Raw genomic sequence first — 27380 nt, forward strand, 5'->3', positions numbered from 1 at the left:
AAGAAACATACACACACACACACACACACACACAAAAAAAAAAAAAAAAATTTAGGTAGTATTTTTTTCCCAGGAAGGGAGAACAGTATAGTTAGGAAGAGACATACATCAACAGTACCATTTTCTGTCTTCAGCTAGGTAGAGATCAACAAAGTTCTGACAAGGATCAAATAAGAAATATGACTATGCAGGCCATATTGTCTTTGTCATAACTACCAGGCCTGACCTTTAGTTTGTCATAGTAAAATAATGGGTGTGCCTGTATTCCAATAAAACTTTGTTTACGAAAACAGGCAGTACTCACACTTAGCCTTTTTGTATAGTTTGCCAACCCTTGAGCTGGGTGGTACGTTTGGGGTTCTTAAGTTTTCTTCTTTAAAAATCATTATATGATATACATATTTGTGTGGGGTTTTTTTTTTGTGTGTGTATACTTCAATTTTGTTGTTGTTGTTGTTTTTAATTAAAGAAGTAGATACCAAGTTCCTGTATCAAGAAGTTTTAGACTGTCAGGGATAGCGACAAAGTAGTGCTTGTACCAAGATTCAGAATAAAAGTTGCATGACATTTTACAGTTTTGATAATCAGAAAACAGTGAACCTATATCTTGAACATCTAGAGGAAGATGATTTGTAACCTAGAATTCTTTACCTATCTAATGGAATCCCTCAGAAAAGAGTCCTAGCAGCCTTCTACATCTGTCAGCCTCCTGTGATCTGTACTCAGTACTCTGCCTTCCCTTTGTGGTTAACTTTGTACTCTCCTGAAGTCCACCCCACTTGTCCCTCTGACTTCATCCTACAAATATTTTATTGTGGCATTATCCTCGGCACTAGGGATGCAACAGTGAACCAAAAAGAAAAAATCCCCATCCTCGTGAAGGCTGCATTCTTGTAAGGTAGACCCTCAGTAAACAAGGAATGTTAAACTTAGTACAGCCACTGATGGTAAGTACTAAGGGTTGAAGCAGAGGAGGAGAGTGGGTTGGGAATGGGGAGGCAACAGGCATTGCCATTTTTAAAGCAAGAAATGCCTTGCTGAGAGGGTGACACTTCAGTTTCCTCTTGCTAACTCAAGGAAAGTGGTCCAGCAGTAAGCTCTTCTCTTTTGCATCATTATTTTTCTTTTTCTGCAGGCGCATCCTTATGAGGAAACTAGTGTGCTACCAAACTTAAAACTTCTTTCACCATCATTTCCTTTATTGAATTTTGTTTTTTACAGTTCTGGGGATTGAACCCAGAGTCTTTACATTCTAGGCAAGTGCTTTACTACTAAGCTACATTTCCATCCCCAAAACAGCTTTTATTCAGTGATAGCGACAAAGTAGTGCTTGTACCAAGATTCAGAATAAAAGTTGACCACCGATCTCTATCAAATAAAATTGAAAGGAATAAATACTTGTAAAACTCTTATAATAAGATCTGGCGTATAGTGCGTATATATGTTTACAATAAAGCAATAAATGCTTCAATGGGAGGTCATATTTTAATCTTTAAAATAAAATCCAAGAAGTAGTTATTTAAAACAAGGGGATAAATCCCATGTTCATTGTGATTACATCGAGTTAAGGGTAAGAAGAATCTTAAAGAAGATTGTTGGTTTTCAGTGTAAACCTTTACTGCTATTTTTCTGGCTTTGTTTTTAAGACTGTAAACATCTATTACTTTGACTTTTAAAAAATTCTTGAACAATAGTTGATTCTTATCTGAATTCTTTATTTTCTGTTTGATTGTGGAAACCTGTTTGGGGGTAGTAGCTAGATACAAGGGGCAGCGTCCTGGTCAGTTTCCAGGAGTACTTCTGGGGTGACATAGTTGAACAGACCTTAGTTCCATCAAGTCTTTGGACCAGTCCAAATTCAGAATTTAAAAGTTGTTGTCTTATTTCCTTGAGAGGGGCTTTTCGTTTTCTTGTAGATGAGGCCCAGGATGTTCTGATGCTCCTCTCTTGGCAGATTCTGATGTGGCTTGCAATACCTTAACAAGTTACATTTTTCTCAGTTTTGTTTGATAAGAGTGGACTTAATGCTCCTCATAGCCATTAAGCATCTGAAAGAATAAAAGCTGTGGAACACCCCAGAGCGCTATCTTTTATGAAAATGTGTACCAATAGAGACAAACCATACAATATTTGGTTCAGAGTCAGGTAAAATGCATTCCAGGGTGTCTTGGTCAATAACATCATGATGTTCTGTAGAAGAAAAATGCAAGTTTTTGTTCTCTTTGCTCAGTTAATGTATATTGATTGTTTTTCTTTATAAATGATAAATAGGGAAGGCTTAACTAAATCTTGTTCTCTAATGTAAATACTTCAGTGTGATTTCTTATACCACAAAGGTACCATTTTTCTTCCATATTTTTATCTCTTAGTTCAATTCTTACTGCTTTTTGGAAATTCTGTGGATAGCAGATAGGTAGAAGGTAAGACATTTATAGAGATGATCCTACCTAATTCTATCAGCACTCCTGGAAGATCAGTATTATTCCCATTTTCTATAGCAACCTATCCATCAGGGAGGTGAAATAACCTGCCCAATGTCACATACCAGTCAGTGGGAGAAAGAGCCATGCATATCAACCATTTTGACCTGGTGTCGGGGGAGGGAGGCTTTGGTTTCAGGAAAGGAAGGAACTTCTGGGAATTACACAGACAAATGAATCTTAGCCCAAGTGCTTGCATTGGTGATCAGGTTGTTTACTGGGTGCCACTCGTCAACACTATTTTTAGAACCCTTGTACAGGAATTGTCACAAGAGCCAGGGACACATTGTTAGTACTGTCCCTCCTCCTGAAGGAATAATTTGAAAATTCTTGTAAAAAGCCAGAAGAGAAGCTGAGCCAAAGCTGGTGGTTAAGGATAGGTGGGGCTGGGTAATGCTGGTTTGGCTGAAAAATAAGACCAGATTTTATAATAATGAGAGGCATTTCTTGTGTAGCTTATAAATAACTTCAGAACTCTCAGAGAGGCATGTTGGTAGCATGGGCAGAATAAGCATGTGTAAACCCTTATTTAGATGCATGTTGAGTACTCTGTGTGGTCGGCCCTGGTTCCCCCACTCCTAAAGTTCTTTCACGTTAACCTTTCTGAGCCTCACGCTATGTCCCAGGCATTGAGCAGTCATATATATGTGATTATCAGTTTTTTTATTAGTTCTTGCATCAACCCCAGAAGCTGGTCTACTTTGTCCTCCTTTTGCATATGAGACTATTGACACCCAGAAAGTTGAGGTGTCCTATCTAAAATGAGCTGCAGGGATAGAATTAAAACCCACTTTTCTTGGCTCCAGGCCAAAATCCTTTTGGCTGCCTCATACTGCCTCCTTGGTAACTTTCCATTTGTCATGAGTTCACTCGGACACTTGCACTCGGAGAAATATTCTTGGCATGATTCTGTTGACCGTGGGTCTGAATGACAGCAATAATCTCAGCTTGGCCATTGCTTTCGCTTGCACATTCAAGCTCTTCCCTTTAGTTTTTCTTTGTTTGATAGTAGGGATTGAACCCATGGATACTTTACCACTGAGCCACATCCCCAACTTTTTTTTTTTTTTTAAGTTGCCAATGGATTTTTCACTTTGTTTATTTATATGTGGTGCTGAGGATTGAACCCAGGGCCTCACACATGCCAGGCATGTGCTCTACCACTGAGCCACAATACCAGTCCCCATCCACAGCTCTTTTTATTTTTTTATTTTGAGACAGGTCTTGCTAAGTTGCTCAGGGCCTTGCTAAATTGGATAATGGTCTCCAACTTACAATTCTTCTGCCTCAGCCTCCTGAGTTGCTGGGATTACACGCATACGCCACCATGCCTGGCATTTCCCCTTGAGATTTAAACAAAGCCCTTGCATGCAGCCAGCGCCACTCCGGGCACCAGGGAAGCAACAAAAGGCCAATGTGCAGTTTTCTAACTGACACATGCACTCTGTAAGCCAAAGCCCTGTTTCTCAAATGCTGTTCAGTCTGCCCACTGTCTGCACATTATTCCACTCTGCCATCTCCCTGCCCAGCCTGCATCATCTTCCCTGAGCATGGCCCTGGTGGGACCCTGGCCAGATCCGCTCTGACTCACTGTGGCTTCGGAATATGTGTGCTACACCTCCTTCTAGCTCTTGTGTGTTTCAGCTCTATTTGCCCCCTTTATAATTTAAGGGTACTGGAAGAAGTTTCAAAAATTGAGAAGACTAGCTAAGGAATGACAAAAGCATATTTACTTTCCTGAGTAATATATTTTTGTCATATCCAATGTGTGCTTTTTAAAACAAGTTCTTAGGAAGGAACTACTGTTTATCAGCAAGACCATTACCTAATTAACTGAACCTCCACACCCAATTATTTTTGTGGCTCCCATACCTATGAAAAAGTTAATGCTTTTCTGGTGGTAACTTACTTAGGCACAGGGGAAAATAACTGAATATCATTTCCCTGTCAGTTTCTTCCTAACTAGGTAAATGCAAATTTGTCCTGGAGAATGTAGGACTTGAGCAGGACCCAGGTATCCGTGGCCCAAGGAGGGGTGGGTGATAACCGGGTCTTTTCACCAGTGCCTCAGTACATGCTTTAGTATTCAAGGGAAGTCCTGGATATTTTCCCAACTTTGCCCCCATCCTGTCCTATCCACTCCCACTGACAGCTTCTATTGTCTGAACACCATCTGGTCTTATGACCTAAGAAGGGGCCAGTTTGTGGTCAGGGCAGTTTTTCAGATTTGGCTTTTCTACCTCTTTCCCAGCGAACTTTACGTTGCTGTGACTGTGCCAGCCCATGTAGTGAACTGGACACCTAAATCATGTGTACAATGCTTTTCTAGTTCTTCTGGACAAGAAAAAACTAATCCTGTTTGCTTATCTGCAGCCCTTGAAGCAGAGATGAGAGTGGCAGTTTAAGAAGGTTTGAAATACTGGAGCTGAGCCAGAGCCTCTTTGCCTGCACGCTCCACTCTGCATGTTCCAGCCGTAGGAACAAACTGCATTATTTTGTTTCAAACTGTGCTCAAGGGAAGCCAAGACCTTGTAACTGGAAACTTCCCAAACAGAGAATTCTAAGACTAAATTTAGTTTTCTATTTAAAAAATAAAATAAATCGAACATTTTGTTTGTTCATCTTTTATATGTTAAAAGAGAGAGAGATTAACCTAGTTCACACCAACAACCTAAGAAGAGTATTCAAAGAAGTGAGAAGAAAACTAATCCTTTTGGTGAAGAGGGAAATCCTTAACAAAATGTAATGAAGTGGCATGAAATACAGACTCTGCAGCCAAACTTGCAAATAGCGTAGCCTCTCTAATCTCCATTACATAAAATTTTATTGTGGCTCAGAGAATATTAAAAATAGTTAAAGATAAATGAAAGGAACCTCCACTGACAGGAAATAGGGGGAAAAATGGTATGCTTTATTTATGTGGTTTTTCTATGTTTTTTTTAAATGTATATAAAATTAACTGCTTTTTTTAAACTATACTCATTTAATTATGTGTGAGTTGAGTTTCTCATGTTCACATTGAACTATAACCAGAATGAAGAGAATCTTGAGATGTTCTAGAGACTGTGTAATACAGAACATTCAGTTTAATTTGTGATCTTTTGATGTAACTTCAACCAGCCAAGGTCTCCTTTTGGTTTTTACCTCCTTTCCTGCATGTTCTGCCATTGCTTCAACAAACTTTGAGCACCTACTTTGTAAGATTCAGATTATTCAGGATTCCCAGAGAACTTTTTAAAAATGTAGATTCGTAGCAGTACTTCCAGACATTCTGATTCAAAATATCTAGCATGGAACCAGGGAATTTATGTTTTTAAAGGTTTCCCAAATGATCAGTAGGCAGACCAGATTTAGAGCCACTGAATAGTCAGTTCTCTAAGACCAAAAAATAAATAAATAAATAAATTCTTTATTGGCAGTTGTTATTTTGCATCATTAGACTCATTTTCATTTTGAGGCTACATAATTGAGACCGATTACATTTCTGTAGAAGGCTTTTATGAGTATAGACTAGCACTTTAAAAAATTCTTTGTTTTTCTTCATCTTCTTTTTGGCAGAGCTTTGATTTTGGTCATGGATAGTCTAGAGAAGGACATTGCTAAATATAATATATTCAAGCTCTCAGTAATGTTATGGAATGCCAGTGCAGTCCATCAGTGTGATGGACATCTAGAGCATGTATATAATACATCTAGAAAAGTGATATTTCTTTTTAGCCATTTCATTAAAAAAAGACCTAAAATTTTTATTATTTTAGTAATGTGGGGAATTTGTGAAATAAATTTGTATATTCTTTAAATTATAGAACTGATTTTTTTCTTATATGGCTCTTATGAATCAAAGCTCTACCAAAAACCACTAATGTATTACATCCAAATCACTTACATCTTAATGAACTCGAAAATCCCTAAATGGCACCCACTTTGGCAGACATCTCTGAGGCTTTCATTATGGAAACATGAAGACCTACTATATACTAAGTCACTGGGGCAAGGGCATAATTTTGTTGTGTTGTTTCTACAGGCAGTAGCTATGGTCTCTTTGGTAGACTACTCAAGACAATGGGTTATGAGATTAGGTCATGCAGTAATGGTTTGATAGAGACTTGTAAAAATTCACAGTTTTGCTTTGCTACTACCTTGATGGCTACACAAGACATCTAGCTAGGCTCACAGATATCCTATTGTGATACCTTTTCCCAAGACAGAGGACATTAACTTTGGGGTCAAGGGAGAGGGGGTCAGGGGAGAAAGCATCAGATTTTGAGGCAGGATAGTTTTGTTTAGTTTCTGCCTCTGCCATGTACTTAATCCTCCCTGAATCACTTTCTAGCCATAAGATTGTGAGCAAGTTGACCTTTGGAGTCTCTTTGCCCTCTTCTGTAAAAATGGGAGTATGAAAGATTCATGAGCATAGTTATGAAAAACTAAACCAGCACTGGGCACATACTACTAATCCAGTAAATATCATTTGACACAGAACCTCATCTTTGTGGGCAATAATCCCCAAGCTGGAGAGTAATAGAGACCATGGAGAGTGCTCAGATTCCACACGCGCAACTGGTGACAGTGGATGGGAGGGAACCCCTGCCACAGAGGACAGTCATGTCAATATGAGGGATTTTACGTACTCACTCCCTCTCACTAGTCACTTACTCATTGAGTCAATGGTCATTTCTTATTCAAGTCTTTGCGGTCATCACTACATAGATCTGAGTGACCTAGTGAGCTTCCACCTTCCCTTGACCCACCATTCCACCTGGTTCCCCCCATCCCCAGAGAACAGCATAGCAATGTCACTGTTGTCCTCCAGAATTGAAGAGCTCTGCCTTCACAGTCTGTGCCACCCAATGCTTGCCCTAGGCAGAATTAGGGATTCCTTCTTTATATGCTGACACACTCAAACCTCCATTATAGCACCTCTTTCATAATGCTTTTGTGTTGAAGTTGATTGTTTGCATTTTGATCTTTTTCTCTCTATTGAAATTGCTCCAGGGCATGGCATACCCATAATGGATACTTAGTAATTGTCAGATTAATACAGATCAGAGCACAGAGGCAGTTTCACTTGAACTTAGAGCTCAGATTTGGGAGCCTGACTTCACTCAGTTCATGTTCTAGCTCCGCCTTGAGCTCTGTGGAACTTATGCAAGTTTCCTCATCTGTAAAACGGAACAGTGAGGCTACTTACCTTAGAGGGCTGCTGTGAAGATTAAAAGGATTGAATATATGTGAAGTACTATCCTCCATGTTTGGCATATAGTAAATGCTAGTTAAGTGATTATGATAGGGGCTATTTTATGGCTTTCATCTTTCTGAGTTTATTGTCCTTCTCTAAGGTTTTATTTGCACAACAAAACTCTACAGGGGGGATCCTTTTTTCCCTCCATACATCAGATTTAGCAACGCATCACACAAAGGTTCCTTAGTTCCTTCTTTGTGTATGAGTCCCTGATAAACAGGTACTCCTGACTCCATGTTCAGTTATGCTTACTTTCCTTTAAAAATGTTATTACTTATTAAAGCAATATTATAAACCATTAGCTTAATATGTTTTACAAATATTTACAAATATATATATCTTACAAATATTTATAAAGAAATATAAATAATCATATATACTAACTTGAGTTGGCAAACAAATGTCTCCTTGAGTTTGAACTTTGATCCATTGACAACAGATGCATGTCAGGAGGGATGCCCAGCCATATCCCAACCCCATGATCAGTTAGTAATGCCTGTCACAGATGCAGAATGGGGGACTGGCTGCCTAATGGGAACTGCTGTCCCTGTATTTCAGTAAATTGTTATCAATCCCCATGTAACGTTGCCTTTTCCTTTTTCACCTAGAAGGTTTAAAGAAAGCTCTTTCTCCACTCCTGGTACTATGAACTTCTTTACAGTTTACCACACCATAGATTCTGCCTTTGCTTTGGTAGCTAAAGCTTTTCTCTGGCACTTCTAGTTGCTTTGATGTTTTGAAATGTCAAATCTTGGCAGGAAAGCTTATTATTCTGGTTAAGAACTTACTCTAATTACTCTAGCTAGTAGGTAGCTTTAGGAAAGAGAAGTGATTCAGTAGGCCAGTGCTTTCCTGAGTAAGCCTCCCCTTGACTTTGGATGACACTGCTCTTGAGGGAAGGTATCTGTTGGACTCCATGTTGGTGTTTTTGTTTGTTTTGTTTTCTTTCTCTTTCCTCCAAACGATAGTAGAAAAAGAGGAGGTAAGATGAATCCCACCAAACTAAAAGAAAAACTGCTTAAAGAAACATTGCTCCCCCTGTCCCTCTAAAAAGAAGCACTGCATCTTCACTTCTAAGAAAAGCAGGGCATTCTTTGCTCTTTTCCTTATTTCCATTAACACATCTGGCATCTGTCTAGACTAGTGGAAGTTTCTTTGATTTCTGAGACTTTCAAAGTTGCCTCTCTGCTAAACCATCTTTGATAGTTTCTTAAAAGCCAGCTCTTCCCCTGACAAATATAATAAGCACAATTGAAACATGCTGAACTATTTATAATTAAAGGTTTTTCTCAGACCTATGGAAGGGTTGACCTAGGCTAATTTTTTTTCATTTATTCTAATTTGTTATAAATGGCAGCAGAATGTATTTCAATTCATAGTGCACATATAGAGCACAATTTTTCATGTCTCTGGTTGTACACAAAGTAGAGCCACACCATTCATGTCTTCATACATGTACTTGGGGTAATGATGTCCATCTCATTCCACCATCTTTCCTACCTGTGCCCCTTCCCTTTTCCTCCTTCCCCTTTGCCCTGTCTGAATTCCATTCCTTCCATGCTCCCCATCCCCATTATGGATCAGCACCCTCATATCAAAGAAAACACTTGGCATTTGTTTTTTGGGGATCGCTTAGCATAATATTGACCTAAGCTAATTTATAAAGTCTCTGCTGATTTTTCTTAAAATTGTTTGCTGATTTTACAGTGGATTTTCCATTTGAGAATAAATCATAATAAAAAAAAACCACACAATACTGTTTGAATCATGGTACTATTTATTTCCTGATGACTACAAAGATGGCTTATAGTTAAATAAAATAATATAATTCTCAAGTTGAGAAAGCTAGCAACATCTGTAAAACACTCTACATCTTCTACAACTTGGATGAGTCTTGGTTGAAATAGACTTAAAAATATCTTAACTTTAAAGCTAGTAATCTGGCATTTTTTCCTCTACCCTTTGTTTTATCAGGCTCATATTTTTCCTCTACCCTTTGTTTAGGCTCAGAGGGGAAAGTCAGATGCCTCTAACAGTGAAGCAGGTGTCAGTTTGATTGTTTAACATTATGAATTCTAGAATGTGAAGAATGACTGTGACCATCTGATTTTTTTTTCTCTCTCTGCCAGGTTTTAGAACTGGGATCTCAACACTTTTTTTTTTAGAAATGTTGTGCTTTATTAAACAACTGCAATTCATGATCTGTCTGGTAATATCACTATTATTTCTCATGACACTCAGTTGGAGGCATGCTCACATTCCCCAAACATCTATATGGCTCCCACTCAGTGTCAAACATGATGGGAGATCAGAAAAGGCTTCCAGTGGGGTCTCTGTCTTTGTGGGACTTGAATCTGGAGCCTCATGGCCCTAGTCTCCTAAGAGCATCTTCTCTAAGATCTTGAGCACATCAGTGGCTCAGAGGAAGGCTGTGCCCTCCACAGTCAAGTGATGGAAATGGGGTGGCTGATAGAAGGTGGTTTTTAGCTCATGAATTTGGGGTAGGCCTCTGTAGCTACAGAGAGGAGGAAGCGAGACCAACTTTGCGATAGACTTCTATTCAGTCAGTATATCTAAAGAGGGTAAATGGGGGCAGAGGAGAAATAGTCAACTTCCATAGGAATCTTGTAGCTAGCCTTTCATTTTACATATTGGGGAAATTGAGACCCAGGACTGGAATCGGCTTGTTCAGATCAAAAAGAGAGTTAGTAGAAGACTCTGCAAGTATGTGAATGAGAACATGCCAGAAACACAGACTTTCAAATACTTTTAAACCATATGTGTGCCCACAATGTCATATAAACCTTTCCCTTTGACTAACAGTCATTAGTTTCTTGTCTAGAATTTCCTGTGGATTAAAGACACTACAACACCTTAGTTAAATGTTTCTAATCCTCAGGAAATGATCAGATCTGTTTGTTTTTAAAATGATTATTTTTTAATCTAAGACTCTCATGCCCTAGGCATGTGATAAATTGTGTGTGTTTTAAAAAAATAAATAAAAGATTATTTCCTGTTACTTGTATTTTATCCTAGAAATGTGGTCATCCAACACTGAAGCAAATGCCTATCTACATAACTGGGCAGTGCCAACAGGGACAATATCTTATCTATTTTAGAAATCTCAGCATTGTGGATGGCACAGGATAGGCACACACACACTTTTTAAGTTGATTTATACATTATAGAAATCGTGGCCATTATAGTCAGACCTGGATGTGAGTCCCAGTTCTATCACTTACTAGTGAGTGGCCCTAAGCAACTTATTTCAGCTCTGAGACCATTTCCTTACTTGTGAAATGTGATAAAGAGGATGCTCGTGTATCTACACACATTTCCTTAAAGCAGTACTTTGTGAGTATTCAAACCCCAAAATGATGCCTGGCACTTAACCTGTGGGGATTTTTTTTTTTTTTTAAGGAGGGATTCTTATTTTTAATTCCATTTTAAATTGCAAAGTTGTATTGGGAATAACTGAGGCATTGGAATCTGAAATCTTGACAATCTATGCGTTATACCTTAAACTAAAAAAAATAAATAAGAGAAAGAAAAAGTGTCCTTGTGATTTTTTTCCACCTTTATTATTGATCATTCTCCATTCATGTCCTACCCCCTCTGCCTTCTCTCCTTTTCTTCCTCAGCCTCAAAGAAACCTAATGGAGCCATATAAAAAGCTCCAAGATATAACTGACCTTGTGCACCTTTAATTGAGGACAGAATTTGCTAAAGTGCAGCCAAAAAACCCACCAGTGGTTTACCTTCCAATCTGTGTCCCGGCTAGACTAGCTGTTGGCTGTATAATTTGTCTAGTTTTGTCTGGAGTCCTAGACTATTCAGCTGCTTCAGGGCAAAATCTTTTGGGGTGTCATTAAATGGGATTGATAATTGGCTTCTGATGAATATTCATTGTGACTAATGACTTTGGGCAAATTTTACACATACTATCTTTCTATTCTCCCACTGAGTGAGATTTGATAGAATCATTTTCCTCAACTTGCACTTTAATTACATTCACAATACCCCTTTGTTGACTACTACACTCCAAATTGTATACTTTTTATTATTTTAAATTTTTGTCTTCTATGAAGAATAAGTCCTTTTAAGTCCTTTAAGACTTTCATTTTCAGAAATGGGACTTAGAGTTATTTTTAAAATAAGTAGTTAGTGATATTTTGTGTGTCATAGTACATCATTTCTGGTTAAGCATAGATATATGGTCAGACTTTTCCTGTAATCAGCTTAACTGCTGTTCTTAAGTAACAATGCACATAATTTGTGCTATTTAGTATTTTGGAAAGGAGCCAAACAATTCCCCGCTTTGTTTGTTTGTTTTCTTAATCACATGGGTGAATGCATTTTACCCCAACTGCAGAGATTTGTCCCTTAGAAAAATCCTTGATCCTTAAAAAAACGATCAAGCACCTTAAAAGCTTTGATTTTATTTATTAATTATTATTATTATTATTATTTTGCATCAAGGATAAGTAATTTTAGAATGTTGGTATTTGGCTTAGTAGACTTATTTTGAGGTTAAGGACAGACACATGGAAAGAACATTTCCTGAGGATAAGATTTTGACCCCAAACAACTTCAGTTAAAAAGAAGCTAATCAAGTTTTGTCTCAGACAGGACCGCTCTATCCAATGACTCTTTCAGAGAATTACAAATGAATGTGAGATGATGTTACTTTATGTTTGTAAAGTACCTTATAGGTTTTGAAGTGTTTTTATTTATTTGATATGTTTTAGAGTTATAGAGTAGGCATATTTTTGGATGGGTGATTTTCCAAAAGTGGTAAATTTGTATGTCTAAGCATGTTATTGTTTTAGAATTTGAGTCATATGCCCTACTCTGTGGGACTCATGAAAATGTTGGTACAGTACTCTTGAAGCCAAGTCACCAGCTACCTTTATGTTGTGATGAATATATGCTAAGTAGGAATTGTTTTTTATTTATTCAGGACACATCTCATTAAACAGCACTTATATATGTGCTTTGACACTGAGAACACGGGGATGAAGGGAGACAGGGACTTTGTGTTCTTTATAATCAGGGTATAAACTGCAGACAGTAACAATCCACTTAATAATGGGGACACATATCCAGGGGAGCCAAGGCAAGACTTCAGAGAGGAGGGGAGGAGTGTGTGTGCAGAGACCTGAGAGAAGGGTTTGCTAGGGACACAAGTCTGGGCTACATTGGGGGATAAATAGAAACAAGAGGAGAGGAAAAGGAGTCCATAGCTATTCCTACATCTGCAAATGATATATTCCAAAGGAAAACAAGGAGAAGGCAGTTGAGACTGTGGTTTGAGATGCTGCTTTACAGGTAGACTGGGACCTGGTGAAGACATCTCAGTTATACCCCAAAGACTTGGAGTACAAAGTGATATATGTCTGGCCCTGCATGTTAAGGAAAGCACTCTGGCTGCTAGTTAAAGGCTGAGTGCAGAAAGAGCTGGGGCCAAAGGCCAGTGTAGCCCTCTAGACTGATTTCAGGGTCAAGTTGGAGTAAAGCTGGTTTATTCTCACTCAGCACCAGCAAGGATTTTTCATCTGTGAGAAATCCTGAAGGAATTAGTCATGTATATACATTTGGCAGCCTCCTTTGTCAGGGAACCTACCAAAGTAGATAGGGAAGAGTGGATTGGACCTCAGAGTCTTGGCAGAGTCGTTGGGAGCAGCTCCCTGACACTGTGGATCCCCTCCTGTTCGGAGCGTGTATCTGATTTAAAGAACAGGGTCTGGAGGGAAGGGGAGGGTGGGGGAAGTGGCCCCCTGGCTTTAATACACAGCTCTCACAACTGTGAAACATCAGCAGAATATCCAATTTAAAGCTGTTCATGTTACACTAACCTCTGGGATTCTTTTAACTGGGCCTTGGCACGTCACTCTTTCGCCACGTAAATGTCCTTCTGTCAGCAAAGACCAGTTAACAGCTTCCAAAAGAAGCAAAGTCCTCTTGGGAACAGGCTTCCCAGAAACCAAAGAAACATTAAAGAAGAAAGACAGAAAGAAACATGTGTTTGTTGGCTTTTGTCACTTCATAGTTATATCTCCAAAGGTGTTTTTTTTTTTTCCTTCTCTTTTGGCCATATTGAATTTTGTAGCAATTGTATTCCTTTTATTATCTTTGTTTCCTAAATTTTTAGTTGTATTAAATACTGATTTTATTATATTTGTAGCCCTTTATGAAAGGGTAGAGGATACAGAAAGGGGGCATGTCAAGAGAATAGGGAGAGGAAGGATTAGCCAGTAAACAGTACCAGAGAAATTGATTAACTATGTGGAAAAAATAAATTATCACCTCAGCTCTTAACATTAAATTAATTCCAGATGGATTAAAGAGTTAAATGCTGGGAGAAATTTTGGAGGACTTGTCTTAGGATAAAAGTAGAAGAATTCACCACTAAGGTAAAGATTAGTCTACATAATTATTTAAACTTTCTCTTCACTCAGAAATGCAGAGAAAATTAAGGATAGATTATTTTTTAAAAAATTACAGAGTGTTGGTATTCTTTGCAAATTATCAGTGAGTGCTTTTTTACAAATCAATTTTTAAAATACTGATATTCACTTTTAAAATAGGCTAACAATATAAATAGACCATTTACCTAAGAAATGTATTCAATAACTGCAAGACAAAAAATATTCAGTCTCAGTCATGATCAGAAAAATAAAGATAGATACAAGTATGATCAAATAAATAAAAATAAAAGTAAGATAGTACAAGTTAAAGTCGCTATCTTGCCTACAATACTTGGTGCTGGTGACAGGCAGCAAGACCAGCATCATAGTGTGTGGCTGGGTGAGTATAAAGAACCTCCCGCCTTCTCTTTTTATTATATTAACATATTTCTGATATTTGTGTTACTATCCTTATTATAAGCCTTAAAATATGCATGACCTTTGCCTCTGAATTTTACATTTAGGAACCATACATAAAAAATACTGACCTGATGCAATTTTATAACTTAATGATAAAAGAGTAGTTAAACAGGTGAAATTCATTGCATATCAATAAAAGATATTTTCTAAGAAGATTTAAAGATGTGGGAAAATGGCATAAAAATGTTAACTTTTAAAAAGAGCAAAAAGAATACTGTATTTATAGTAATCCTAATTTTGTTAGGAAAGGAAACATAAGTACTTATTTATGTAACCCCCTTGAAATGTTAAATAATCTTCAGAAAATGTAGGCTTTTATTTTCTTTTATCCCTTTCTCCATTTTCCAAAATTTCTGCTCTAAATGTGCATTAGTGATTTTTTTCATTTACAGTGCTTGGGGTGGAACCTGCTAGGCAAGCACTCTCCCACTGAGCTATACTGTCAGCCTTATAGTTAGCTTTAAAGTGGGGTTGGGGGAGGATGGATAGACACTTTGAAGAACCACCTCCTCCTAAATTTGTATTAGGGTGATTGGGTTAACTTATTTTCTCCATACTTCTCAGCTTCTTTAAGATATGTTGCTTCCCCCACTTTGGTTTTTTAGCTCTGAATCTCTGCTCTGCTTCTGTTGCAGTTGACTGCCTGCATCCATGGTGCAGCTGCAATGCTCTACCCCATGTACTGGCAACATGTGTACATCCCCGTGCTGCCTCCACATCTACTGGACTACTGCTGGTAAGGCTGCTGCATATCTGTCTGCCCTCTGCTTTCCCTCTTCCAGGACCCAGAATGTTAGGTCTATAGCTGTTAATGCCACTGGTGACTCTAAATTAAAAATACTCCAAAAATGGCATGGGTTTTAGAGCACCTGATTGCATGCTTTTTTATTTCTAAATAGCCTTCATATATGTCATGACATTCTGAAGAGTTCAAGAGAGTAGATAATACTTTTTCATACTTTTCCTATTTCTCGGTTTGGATAAACCAAAGCACCAAGAAGTCATATACTTTTGTTTCCCCCTCAGACAAATTGGAAACCGGTGACAGGAGCATTTGAGATCCCCAAGATCTTCAAGTTTCAACCATGCCCTAGAACGTCCCATCAGACTTGCTTTCAGCTGTGGTTTGGGAGCATAAGCTAGATTTCAAAACCTCCTGAGGCTTTTGATGAAAATTTCACTATTCAGTGAAACATGATTTAGTGAAGGAAAGGAGGAAAGTTTTGGAGTTGACTTGACAGGTCACTTGGCCTAGGACTTTGTTTCCTCTTCTGTAAGAAGAAGTTGCTTAATGCATAATTACATAGAGATGAAACAAGAAGCAGTTGAAGCACCATGTAGAAAAGCTGGCTTGTGGTAGGTGCTTAGTTAACGTTTCTGCTGAAGCATCATCCTCTTCACTATCTGTCTTCAGTGGATGACTTTAAAAAATGGTTCATGTGGTGAATTCTCCTTATGAATAATTTTTTTCTCAGAGTAATGTGATAAAAGACATTGTCCCCAAATAGCTCCTTTCAGGAGATATTGGCAAGGGAGCACAATGTAGGGATGTAGCACTGCCTGCCAGATTGAAGAGCTTCAGGAGAAAGGGACTCATTCAAGCCACTACAGGCCTCTCACTTAACAGATGATTCAGGATATTTACCATTGGGTCTGAATGATTTGAGTCCAGATCAGTCTAATTGTTGCTCTTTTGAAATCATTTCACGGAAAAGATTCACCCAAGTAGCCAAACTGACTTGGGAGCTTAAAGGCATTGTGCAGTCATTCCTAATTTTAATGTGTTGGGCTCGCCTTGCTCCCAGGAAGCCATGTATTTAATGAAGATGTAACTGAGGGCCAGCATATAAAAATCTGTGATCCTCTTTTTATTATACATTCTTTTTTTTTTTTTTTTTAATGGTACTGGGGATTGAACTCAGGGGCACTCAACCATTGAGCCACATCCCTAGCCCTATTTTGTATTTTATTTAGAGACAGGGTCTCACTGAGTTCCTTAGTGCCTCAGTAAGTTGCTGAGGCTGGCTTTGAACTTGTGATCCTCCTGTCTCCGCCTCCTGAACCTCTGGGATTACAGATGTGTACTGCTGTGCTCAGCTCTTTATTATATATCTTTCTTACCAAGGTAGATTGTCTTATCCATGCCTTTCTCCCACCTTTTATGAGATTAAGAGGCCGTATGTCGCCTACCATGTGGAGTATATATATATAATCCTGGTTCATTTAAAATTTCTTCTTGATTCATGAGGGGACTAGGCCCCACATTTTGTCAGTATGTCTCTTTGTAACTTGGTTTATTTTGGAAATTATTTTTAGTTAACGATGTGCTCCAGGTGCTGCTAGTCTAGATTTTGTTTTCCATCTCTCTTTTGGAGGAGGTATTATAGTTTTTGCAGATAGAAAAGGATAATAATATAAATCCCTCATAATAAATTCACCTTATTCACCATTAAATGTTTGAGTTTTCCACTTTCCTCATGGGGTGTTTTCAAACCCCCAATCCTTGCCTCTCTTCAGGTTCTTTAGCTTCTCCCCAACTGGGGACTCCATGGAGTGCTGAACCATCTCCGATAGGAGATCATCAGACACCTGTGCCCACTGCCATAGCCTGGTGCAAGTCCACTTCATCTTTTGGCTTCTAACACAGAGACTAGGAACTTTCTTCACTGCCCTGTCATTGTCATTGACTTGTCTCCAGTTCCTCATCTCCTTTCCATCTCTTTCCCTGCTGTCCTCAGTGACTTCAGAAGCCACACTGTTAGCCTCCCCTACTCCCACTGAACCCACATTGGGTCTATTTCGTCATTTGTATAGAAGTTACTTCCCTCCATCAGAGAGTCCTGAAGTAGTGCAAAGATGAACTGAGAGGACTCAATTACTGGCCAGTTGTGTAATTGAGAGCAAATGACAGCCTCTCTGAATCTCTGTCCATATGTCTAAAAGAATAAAAATACTAGAACATATTCCTTACATTGTTTCTAAACAATTGTATGTAAAAAAGCACTTTGTAGATAGAAAAACAATATCAACCACCCAGCAGGATGACACACCTGGTGTTATTGAACTGATTTCCACATCTCTGGCTTCAGGTTCTCCCCTCTGATTCTGACCCTATTCTTTGACTGTCTCAGCAACTCTCTTCTAAAAACCCTTTGTCTTTACCATGTCTTTCCCCCAGCCTCCTTTTTGTTCCCTCCGTTCCACCTCTTTGATTTTCTTGCTGTCCTGTTTGCTCTTGTGAGCTTTTTCAGGATAGCAAATGTGTACTGATACCTCTGTGTCTCAGCACTGTGCTAAGTGTGGGGAAGGCCAAGGTAAGAGCCAGTCTCCATCAAAAGGGGCTCAAACAGTTGGGTATAGAAGACAGGCACACAGACGGATTGTTTGCACAAACATTGCTAAGATCTGTGAGAAGGGAGCTGTTCCAGATTACTTTGCCACTTCCCTGGAGACTCTGGCCCTCTGGCCTTGCCACTAATACTATCCTGCCCCATCTTCCTGTCTGCTTCTTGGATGACAGATATGTCTGGAGAAAGTCTGGAAATCACTGCAGAGAGGACTCACTGCAAAGTGGTGCCATCTGCCATCCTCAGCTTGCCCTGTTTCTCTGCAGTCAGCTCTGAGCCTCACTGTACTCATCATGCTTCAGGTTTGGGCTGGCCTTCACCACATTCTGAAGGCTTCTGCAACTGCCTTCCTTCCCTTCACAGAACCTATACTCATGGCCTGTCTTTCCTCTTTTCTACCACCTCTAAGGAAGGAAGAGCAGTTTGTTCAAAGCCATTGACCTCACCTTAGTCAGGGTTCTGTCTCCTGAGGGTTATCTGGAATCCATCGGGACCTCTGATCTCCCTGGTATCTTCAAATGTCCTGCCTCTTCCCTCTCTCCTCTCCCCACAGATGTGCTCAGGTGCCCCATTCTTCCAACTAGACCTTCCCTCACTTGCTGTTCTTTTTGAGTTTCTGAACCAGTTCTCTTGGTTTTTTTTTCACTGCCATGTATCTCAAAGGAAAGGACTATTACTAGGGTTTCTTGTCATTTGGATAAAAGATGGGGAGGCTGGAGCAGGGAGAGGGGGAGTTAGAAAGGAAGGGAAGGAACAAACTATTCACCCAGGGAAGGTAGAAGGGAGGGAGATGGTGAAAGGGAGAGAGAGCAAAGAAAGAGAAGGTAGAAAGGAGACATACATAATCCAAGACTCATAGAGTGACCAACTGCCCCCTCAACGCAGAACCTACTAGACTCCTTCTCCCACAGCCACTACACTCTCACAGGCACATGACTCCTTCACAGATGCCTATCCCTTCCCCAGAGGCATGCCTCAGGGTTTCCCATGTGGAAAGAGACACTCCCCATGTGTCACAGCCTAGACAGTGCATTAAAGGGCAGCCTTCAGAGCCTCCCAAACTTCAGTGAGACTCAACCTTCACGTCTCAGCACTAGCCTCAGACAGGAACACAGGGATTCTGAATTCAGGGATGGGTAGAGCTGCGAGAATTGACCATTGCCTCTGTCAAATAACACAACTTTAGCTTGCCATTATTTATAAAGTTGTGATTGCTAGATTTTTAGTTACTTTAAGACCAGCAGCTTATAAAATTCCAGAATCATGGAGAAGATCAAATGCCATGTCATTAATATCAGCAGTAACAGTAGTCGCCATTGTTGAGTGACTCCTTGGTCCCAACCACTGGACCTATGATCTTGGTTAGCTCTTCCAACTGCCCTGCAAGGCAGGTGTGATTAGTTCCATTTCATTACATCAGTAAACCATGGCCTCAAGAGGTTTAGTGACTGACCCCATTATAGACAGTATATATTGTCTGATTCCAACCTTATAAAAACAAGAATTATATGAATTCATAACAAAAAATTAGATATGTCTATGTACAATAGAGAGGCAGAGTTCAGGAAAGAAATATATCAAAATGTTTAGTAGTGACTTATGATTGCGGGGGAGAGGGTTCCAATTTGATTTTTATGTTATTTTCCAAATTTTCAAATGCTTCTTGTTTAAATTTTATTTGTACTTTTTAGAAATACATGGCAGTAGGATTATTTTGGCATATTCTACTTAAAGGAGTATGACTCATTCTAATCAGAATCCTATTCTTGTGGTTGTACATGGTGCGAAGTTACTCTGGTCATATTTTCAAATATGTCCAAAATGAGGAAGTATGGTCTTTTATAATTGAAAAAGTTTTCTTTTGAAAAATAAGTGTTTATTTGAGCCAATGGTTCTTTCCCGCCACCATCTCTCCCATCTTATTTATTTAGAGGATTTGTTAGCTTCTTTATTCTTTCTTATGAAAGCCAATCCAGGATCCTCTTTGCAACTTCATCTCACTCTCAAGAACTAGATTACCAGCCTGAGTGAGGTCATTGTTGTTGGCAGGTCCAACTTTGAAGGGAAGGGTTGGCAAGGAAAGCCACTGAGCCTTTGTTACCCCAAACTTCACCCCAAAGAATCAAAGTTAAGACTTGGGGTTGTGGGTGCCCTTGTGGTTTTTGTGGGGAGGCTGTATTTGGATGTCTCTGTGCTTGCGTGAAAGTCTTTCCTGGTCTCTTGTTTTCATGAAAGAATTTTTTGAAATAAGACCAAAAGATAATTACAGGCCAGAGGGGGGCATTGGTGTCTGTTAACTGTAAGATGTAAGGATGATAAAATGGAAGACCACAAGAGAAAAATCAGCTCCTCCAAACAAGGCTTAACTTGGTCATCTTCAGCCTGCTGCCCCTACACTGGTCAGAAACTATAAATGTCATGAATTTTGACTCAGTGCTAATAACTTTATTCTGTTGTGCTGGGTGACTTTCACCACCCTTGAGTTTCATCCTTGGTGGTAAGAGCCAGCAGGGATAACTAGCATTTTAAGTAAAGTGCTAGGAGTCTGAAACATGTAAATTTGAAGGAGGTTTTTTCCTCTGCAGATGATTTAAATGTTAAGTATGTCCCTATGCAGGGGATACACGAAATGGAATCTGAAAACTATTATCTCCTATAGAAATGAACTCTCAATTTACTCACTGCACAGGAAGGGCGGATTCTAGTCATTTTCACTGCCAGCAGGTGCCCTTTCTATGCATAATAGACTTCACAAGTGTAATTAACACATGAGGACCACTGCTGCCAGTTTTTCTTCAGGTACATGCTGCTTGGAGTTTTCAAGACAACAGTGTAGGCCACAAGAGCTTTTTCCTTTGCACTTGAAGATGCAGTGTTCATTGACCTCTGGACAAAGACATGTTAAATGGGCTGAGCTCAGCTCCTGCTGTTGGTGTCATAGGTCCCAGAGACCCCAAAAGCTGTATCATAGCCTTCAGTAGACCAGAGGCCAATAGAGCAAAGCTCTAGTTTGCATGCAGTTAATAAATGGAAAATATGATACTGAAAACTCTGCGATTATGTGGAACACTCTAATTGCACATTCACAAATACAACAACCAATTATCTGAGTTAATTCTAATTAGAGCTATAATCACAGATTTTAATTATCTGAATAAATTGGTTTGGTACAAATGGTCTGTCTTAAATATTTCCCAGATTAATTCTTTCATGTTTCTTCCCATTTGGGAGAGCCTGATAAGAGTGGAATGTGCTTCAGTCTTGGATTCAGGCAGAGCTGGATTTAGATCTCAATTCTCATCTCTTGTTAACTATATAATTATTAAAAATCTATTTTACCTCTTTGATCTGCACTATCTTTTTCTGTAAAATGGGTATAACTGGCTTTGATGAGGCTATAGGAATCACAAGGATTAATCATCAAGTGACACATAGGGGCCACTTAGTTAATGGTGATTGCTCTTACTGCCATTACCACAATGTGTGGGACATGGATTTTGGTTTCCAGAAGGTTTAACTCACATCAGATGTTATTCTTGTTTCTTCTGCCTTGTGAGCTCAGAAGAAAACTTCATTTTCTCTTTTTACCCCTCAGATTGTTTTTATTTTGATTTTTTTTTATTTAACTTGAGTTATTGTATGGTTGTTTTCATTTGCAGCTGTGGCATAAGAATGAAAAGAAAAGAAACAAAAGCAGATGGCAGAGAAAACGAAAGGAGTAAGACATTTCCAGCCTTTATGAATATTTAAAAACATGTGCTGCTGGTTCCTTTTCTACTTTAGATCTGTGCCATTCCCTTGACTTTGAAAGTGAAAATGAGAATGTTCACTACCTTAGCTGATGAATCTCTAACCTTGGCCAATGTTGGGAAAGCCTTCCCATTTCTGGACAAAAGGATTAGCTTGCTTATGAGAATCAGAACTCCCTTTCTTACTAACAATCACCATCAACTGAGTACTATGTGGCAAGCTCTGTAGACATATTATTGCAAATCTTTAAAATCAAGCTCTAAAGTAAATAAGTAGCTTCCTTGTATGTTAGGAAGTTGAAGCTCAAGGGAGGTTTAGCAATTCACACATCTAAGAAATAATGGAGTCTGTCTGCACTTGAAATCCAAGGCCATCTGATATTAAAGCTTGCCTTACTAATATCCTCCCAGAGAATATGTTGTACCCATCACTAAGATTTTTGTCAAGAGGGGCTGGGGTTGTGACTCAGTGGTAGAGTGCTTGCCTGGCACATGTGAGGCATTGGGTTTGATTCTCAGCCCCACATAAATAAATAAATATATACATGCATGTGTGTGTGAGAGAGTATATATATACACATACATACATACATAAAGGTATTATGTCCATCTACAACTAAAAAATTTTTTTTGAAAATTTTTGTGAAGAAATTTTTCATGTTGTCTTCTTGGTGTCTTGTTTATTATAGAGTCTGTATTTTGTCATTTGTTAATTATATATTCACTCAACAAGTGTGTAAGGAGCACTTGTTATATACTAGGCACTATGCTATATGGTATCATTCATATAAATTCCTTTTTCTCCCTTTCTCAATTCAGAAGTAGCCCTAAATAAGTACCAGAAATCAATTCCTAAGTTGAATTTATAAATTTGGGTTGTTTTAGGCACTAGTTAACATAACTTTGTGATAAAATATTTTCAGATATTGTCAAGATCAAGACAAGTTCATGTGTTTCCCCAAAAGCCAGTCAGGTCAAGAGCTAAGTTAGTAGTTAACTCCTGTTACTTTTTGAGTTCACGGTTGAACTGAACAATTAAATAGGGTACATTAAATAAGATATAGATTTTGCTTTTGAGTTTGTAAAATGCACTGTATTCTCTAGCATTCTAGAAGTCCTCCTTCCTCATAGTGTTAGAAATACTAGTATGTAGAGATGCTGCTGTATGTAGAGTTCTGAATCAACTCACACTGCATCATGTATTCCATGTAGAATTTTCAGACGGATCATCAGTCTGGACACAAGAAGGCAACTAAGAGATTGTTAGGTGATGGCAGTCAGTGAGCATTTCCTTCAGGAGCCCCCAAAACAGAAAATGCCAAGAGCCTTTGTTAGGAGACTTTGGACAACTTCTGAGAAACCCATCTTTTAGGTAGAAAATGGGTGAGAGAAGAGATTGGGCCCTTTACATTATCTGTGCTACTGGATCTATGGGAATCTATATCAAGTTGCACTATAGATTCTGTAGGAAAACTATCTTCATGTTCTCCATTAGGTTTTTAAAATGAAGTATAATCTCATACCACAAAATTCACCCTTTTAAAGATAAACAATTCAGTGATTTGCAGTGATTCCAACAGTCTAATTCACTATCTAGTATATCTGATATATTAGCTATCTAGAAATCTTAAATATATCTAATAAAACTATCTAATCCCTGAATACATGAATTTTAATATACTCCTCATTGTAATATATTCTTATCATAATTTTTTAATCTTTGAAAAGCATATCAGCAAAAAGTGAACATTCTGCAAAATGGGTAGTCTGCATAGATGGTCGGCACAGGAGTACTGCAGAACAGCTCTCATCCAGCCCCAGCAGTGTCACTTCCTGATGCTGCTGAGATTTGTAGGATATTTTTGTCCATTTTCCCTTACTATACCACAATATTTGAAACTGGGTTTATTTTGACTCATGGTTCTGGAAGCCCAGGAGTATGTCACTGGTCAGCTTCTGGTGGAAGGTGGGAAAGTGGAAGGATAAGTCCATGTGTCCAGCAGAGTTTACATGGTGAAAGAAGAAGCATGAGAGTTGAACCTTGCATTACAACAACCTGCTCTTCAGGTCACTGGTCTGTCCAGGAGAGCAAGTACTCACTCCCAAGAGATAGCATGGATTTTTTTCATGAGGGCTTTACTCCCATGACCCAAACACCTCCCAGAAAACCCCTACCTCCCAATACTGCTGCATTGAAGAATGAAGCCTCAACATGAGTTTTGGTGGGACCAAAATATCTTTAAACCATAGCACAGAGTTGGTGAAGACAGCATCCCTGGAACACGCAAATGTCCCTTCCCAAGATGGGCTATATAGTGCTTGTTGGATCACCTGTCCTCCCTTTGGGGAGCTCTCCTAGCCAAGCTAGTGGTCTTCTACCTCCTAGTTGCTGGATCTGAGCCTCTGGACCTGCTCTGCCACTCCCACCTCCCAACCCTGTCTGCTTCCTGCCATGGTAAGGGCAGCAGTATTCCTCCCAGGCCCCATTTTCTGACCAGCTTGGGTGGGTCTAGCCAGCTCTGATTTCTGCTTATATAGCCCATGAGTAGCCTAGTTTTCTGTTCCTCTTCATACCTTCTATGTATGATTTTTCACTCCCTGACCTGGAGCCTGACTTGAATTCAACACTTAGAAAGTTCTGGAACTTCTGAGGCACAGTGTGTCTCCAGCAAAGACATTCTACCTCTTTTCATGGAAACTGTAGGTCACAGAAGGCAGGAGCCACAGACTATAATATCAGGATCTAGGGCGATTTAGCAATGGAGCAAGTCCTCTTGTGAGAGAGCTTTTGGGATAAGTGTCTCTGCCTTTCTCAGTGACTGGCACCAGGGAATGTGTGAGGCTCCAGCATGATGCTAGGCACTGAGTACATAAATGTGGGTCTGTGTTTCTCTTAACATTTGCAAGACTGAGAAAGTAGGCTAAAGTGGTGATCGGATGCTGTGCATCTTGCCCTATGGGATAGCATAGTCTTAGAAAAACAAAAAGAAAATCTTTCCTATTATTTCCAGTTGCATGGGTTTTTCTTGAATACTCTTAAATTATTTCTCCATTAACCTTTTTTTCTCTTCTCACTTTTGTATCATATTCACTCCTACATTTCTACAAGGACCTCATGGCTGCTGGTGGCTCACAACCTGAGACTTGCTTTTTGCAGCTGGCTGTAGCGGTAATGTCTCATTGTAGCAACAGAGAGCCCAGAGTCCTGACCTTTTCTCTGTGATTAACTTCTGCTGCCTTGGTCTTTGCCATGCAGCCCTTCTTAATGTTTTCGTGTCTGTTTCTGATAGGACTGAGGAGGCACAAAAGGGCGGACTATTCCAGGCTTTGATGTTGACCTTTCCAGGTTTTCATCCAGTCATTATCTTTGTAATTTGTATGCTCATTTCTTGAGTCCAGTGGTTTGGGGCTCTAGAAAGCATCTCTGCTCATCCCCAACCCCTGTGGGTTACCCAGGAAGCCACAGAGTCATACTCAGAGGGCATTGCCTTTCCTCTTCCCCACTTTCACTGAACAGCATTAGTGATGTCAATGTGTCTCTCATTAGCAAACCATTCCCAGTGCCCCATTGCTGAATCAGCCCCTGCTGAGCCACCTCCATGAAGGGAGGTCCTATGTTCTTGATGCCAAAACCTTAAGTGGAAACAAGGCAGGTTCAGCCTCCTCTCCAAATCTATAATTGTTCCTGGTTTCCTCTCAGATCCTCACCCTCTGCTACTGCTCATGAATCAGGGAGAGCTGAATTGGAAACCAAGAAAGAAGTTAACTACCTTCTCTTTTTCTCTCCTCCCCAGCCCAGTAAGGAGCCTGACTAGCTGACCAGCATATGGAACACACCCAGCAATAGTAAATGCACTGTTAGGTGGTGGTTTTTCTCTTCCCTTCCCCAGCAACCTTTTTAAAAATTCAAGCTCCTGAGTAATTAGTCCTTTTGAGAATCTCCGTGGATACCAAAATCTGGAGATGCTCAAGTCCCTTGTATAAAATGTGCAGTATTTGCATATAACCCTATACTTATCCTCCCCATACTTTAAATCATCTCTAGATTACTTATAATACCTAAAACAATGTAAATGGTATGTAAATAATTGTTATTCTATTTTGTTTAGAGAATAATAACAAGAATAAAAAGAGTACAGAGGCAACTGTTACAGGCAAGTTACATAGTATACAAAACAGGTTGCAAGGTAAGCACTGCTTGAACAGTAGGCACGGGAGATTGAGGGAATGTGGAATGGTGAGAGGCAGCAGGACATGCGGCATCTCACTTCATTCATGTGGATTCAGCATGGTGTTTTGCTTTTTGGAACTTTCTAGAAATTTATATTTAGAATATTTTTGATCCACAATTGGGCAACTCCTCAGATGCAGAACCTTGGATTTGAGGGCTAACTGTAGCTTATTTTTCTCTCTGTATACCACAAATCACCTTATGATCTTGTTTCCCTCTTTAGATTGGCAGCCAAGAGTGCTCAGAGCCCAATTTGTGGCCATGTCTATAGGGGTCACAGCATGAAATTCAAGTACTACTTCACATGGCTTCAATATTTTCACTTTGCCCCCATTTCTTTTCCTATTATTGTGACTGTTGAATATAGTCATATAAAATGCTTTAGATCTGTTTAGAACAACAAAAGAATACCAGCCAGTTCCAGCTAGTAAAGCATATGTAGTTTTATTCTGACTATGAATCTACTTGCTATTTTATTTTTTTAGTATAATTAGCAAATAACCATTTTTTTTTTTTTGTTGTTGTTGTTAAATGTAGCACAATGTTTAAGAGATGTCACTATTAAAGAGGAACAGCGTAAGAGACATTGAAGTAGAAGGATTTGGGCTGAATCACTGTTAACACTGTGAATGCTGACAAGTTTCTGAGAATACCCCCAGCCCAGTGTAGTGCCTATTCATATAGTAATCTCCATTGACTGTAAAAATGAATGATATCAGTTAGATTGTTTGAGGATTAAGTGAAATAAGGCAGCTAAAGCCTCCCACATAGCCCTGGGTGTTTGGTGTGCGCTCAACATTTAGTGACACAACTGTCTTTATTATCCCTATTCTTCTCATGGTGCCATGGTATACCCTGGGTAAAGGTAAACAGAGTTCATTCTTCTGTGACTGACAGTCAAGAGATTAGCATGTGCTTTATGCCCACTGAGTAAGCCAGACCAAAGCCTCTAAGAAAGGGGGCATGTGCAGCCCATAGTGTACCATGGGCTCAGTAGAATTTTAAGGACGCTGGGACCAAGACTGATGGGGATACTATGCAACTAAGAGCTAACAGGCAGTTGGAACTAGAAAGCAACTGTAGTAGAGATAGAATGTAGAAGGTCTGGGCCTTGGTCCTCAGGATCGGGTTGGAGAAAACTAACCTATCTCCACCTATTCTTGCTTCGTTGGTGATATGAGTGCTGGTTTTCTGGGAAGTGATAAGGTGTTATCATGGTACAATGGGCCTGGAGTCTAGTCTCTGTTCTGCCCCTTCCTCTCTGTGTAACCTCAGATGAGTTATTCGGCTTCCTTAACCCTATTTTCTTTATCTTTGAAATGGTGATACCAATAGTATACTGTTGTCATGAGGATCCAGTGAGAAAATGCCTATCAAGCCTCAGCCTCATGCTGGCCCATGGCAAATGCACACTCAGTGGGTGGTGGCTGCTCTTGTTGGCTCA

General features: G+C 39.3%; 1 protein-coding gene across 5 annotated transcripts in view; it reads left to right on the top strand.

The window, feature by feature from the left end:
* Nucleotides 1–27380, top strand: part of Dennd1a (DENN domain containing 1A) — a 530651-nt gene that overhangs the window by 280525 nt on the left and 222746 nt on the right. For all 5 annotated transcript variants that reach the window (XM_076845503.2, XM_076845505.2, XM_076845504.2 and 2 more), the window contains exon 10: nucleotides 15245–15345. In XM_076845503.2, coding sequence (XP_076701618.2) covers nucleotides 15245–15345 — 101 coding nt within the window. The remainder of the gene's footprint in view (nucleotides 1–15244; nucleotides 15346–27380) is intronic.

This window comes from Callospermophilus lateralis, chromosome 2, assembly GCF_048772815.1.
Source record: "Callospermophilus lateralis isolate mCalLat2 chromosome 2, mCalLat2.hap1, whole genome shotgun sequence".
NCBI classification, from domain to species: Eukaryota; Metazoa; Chordata; class Mammalia; order Rodentia; family Sciuridae; genus Callospermophilus; species Callospermophilus lateralis.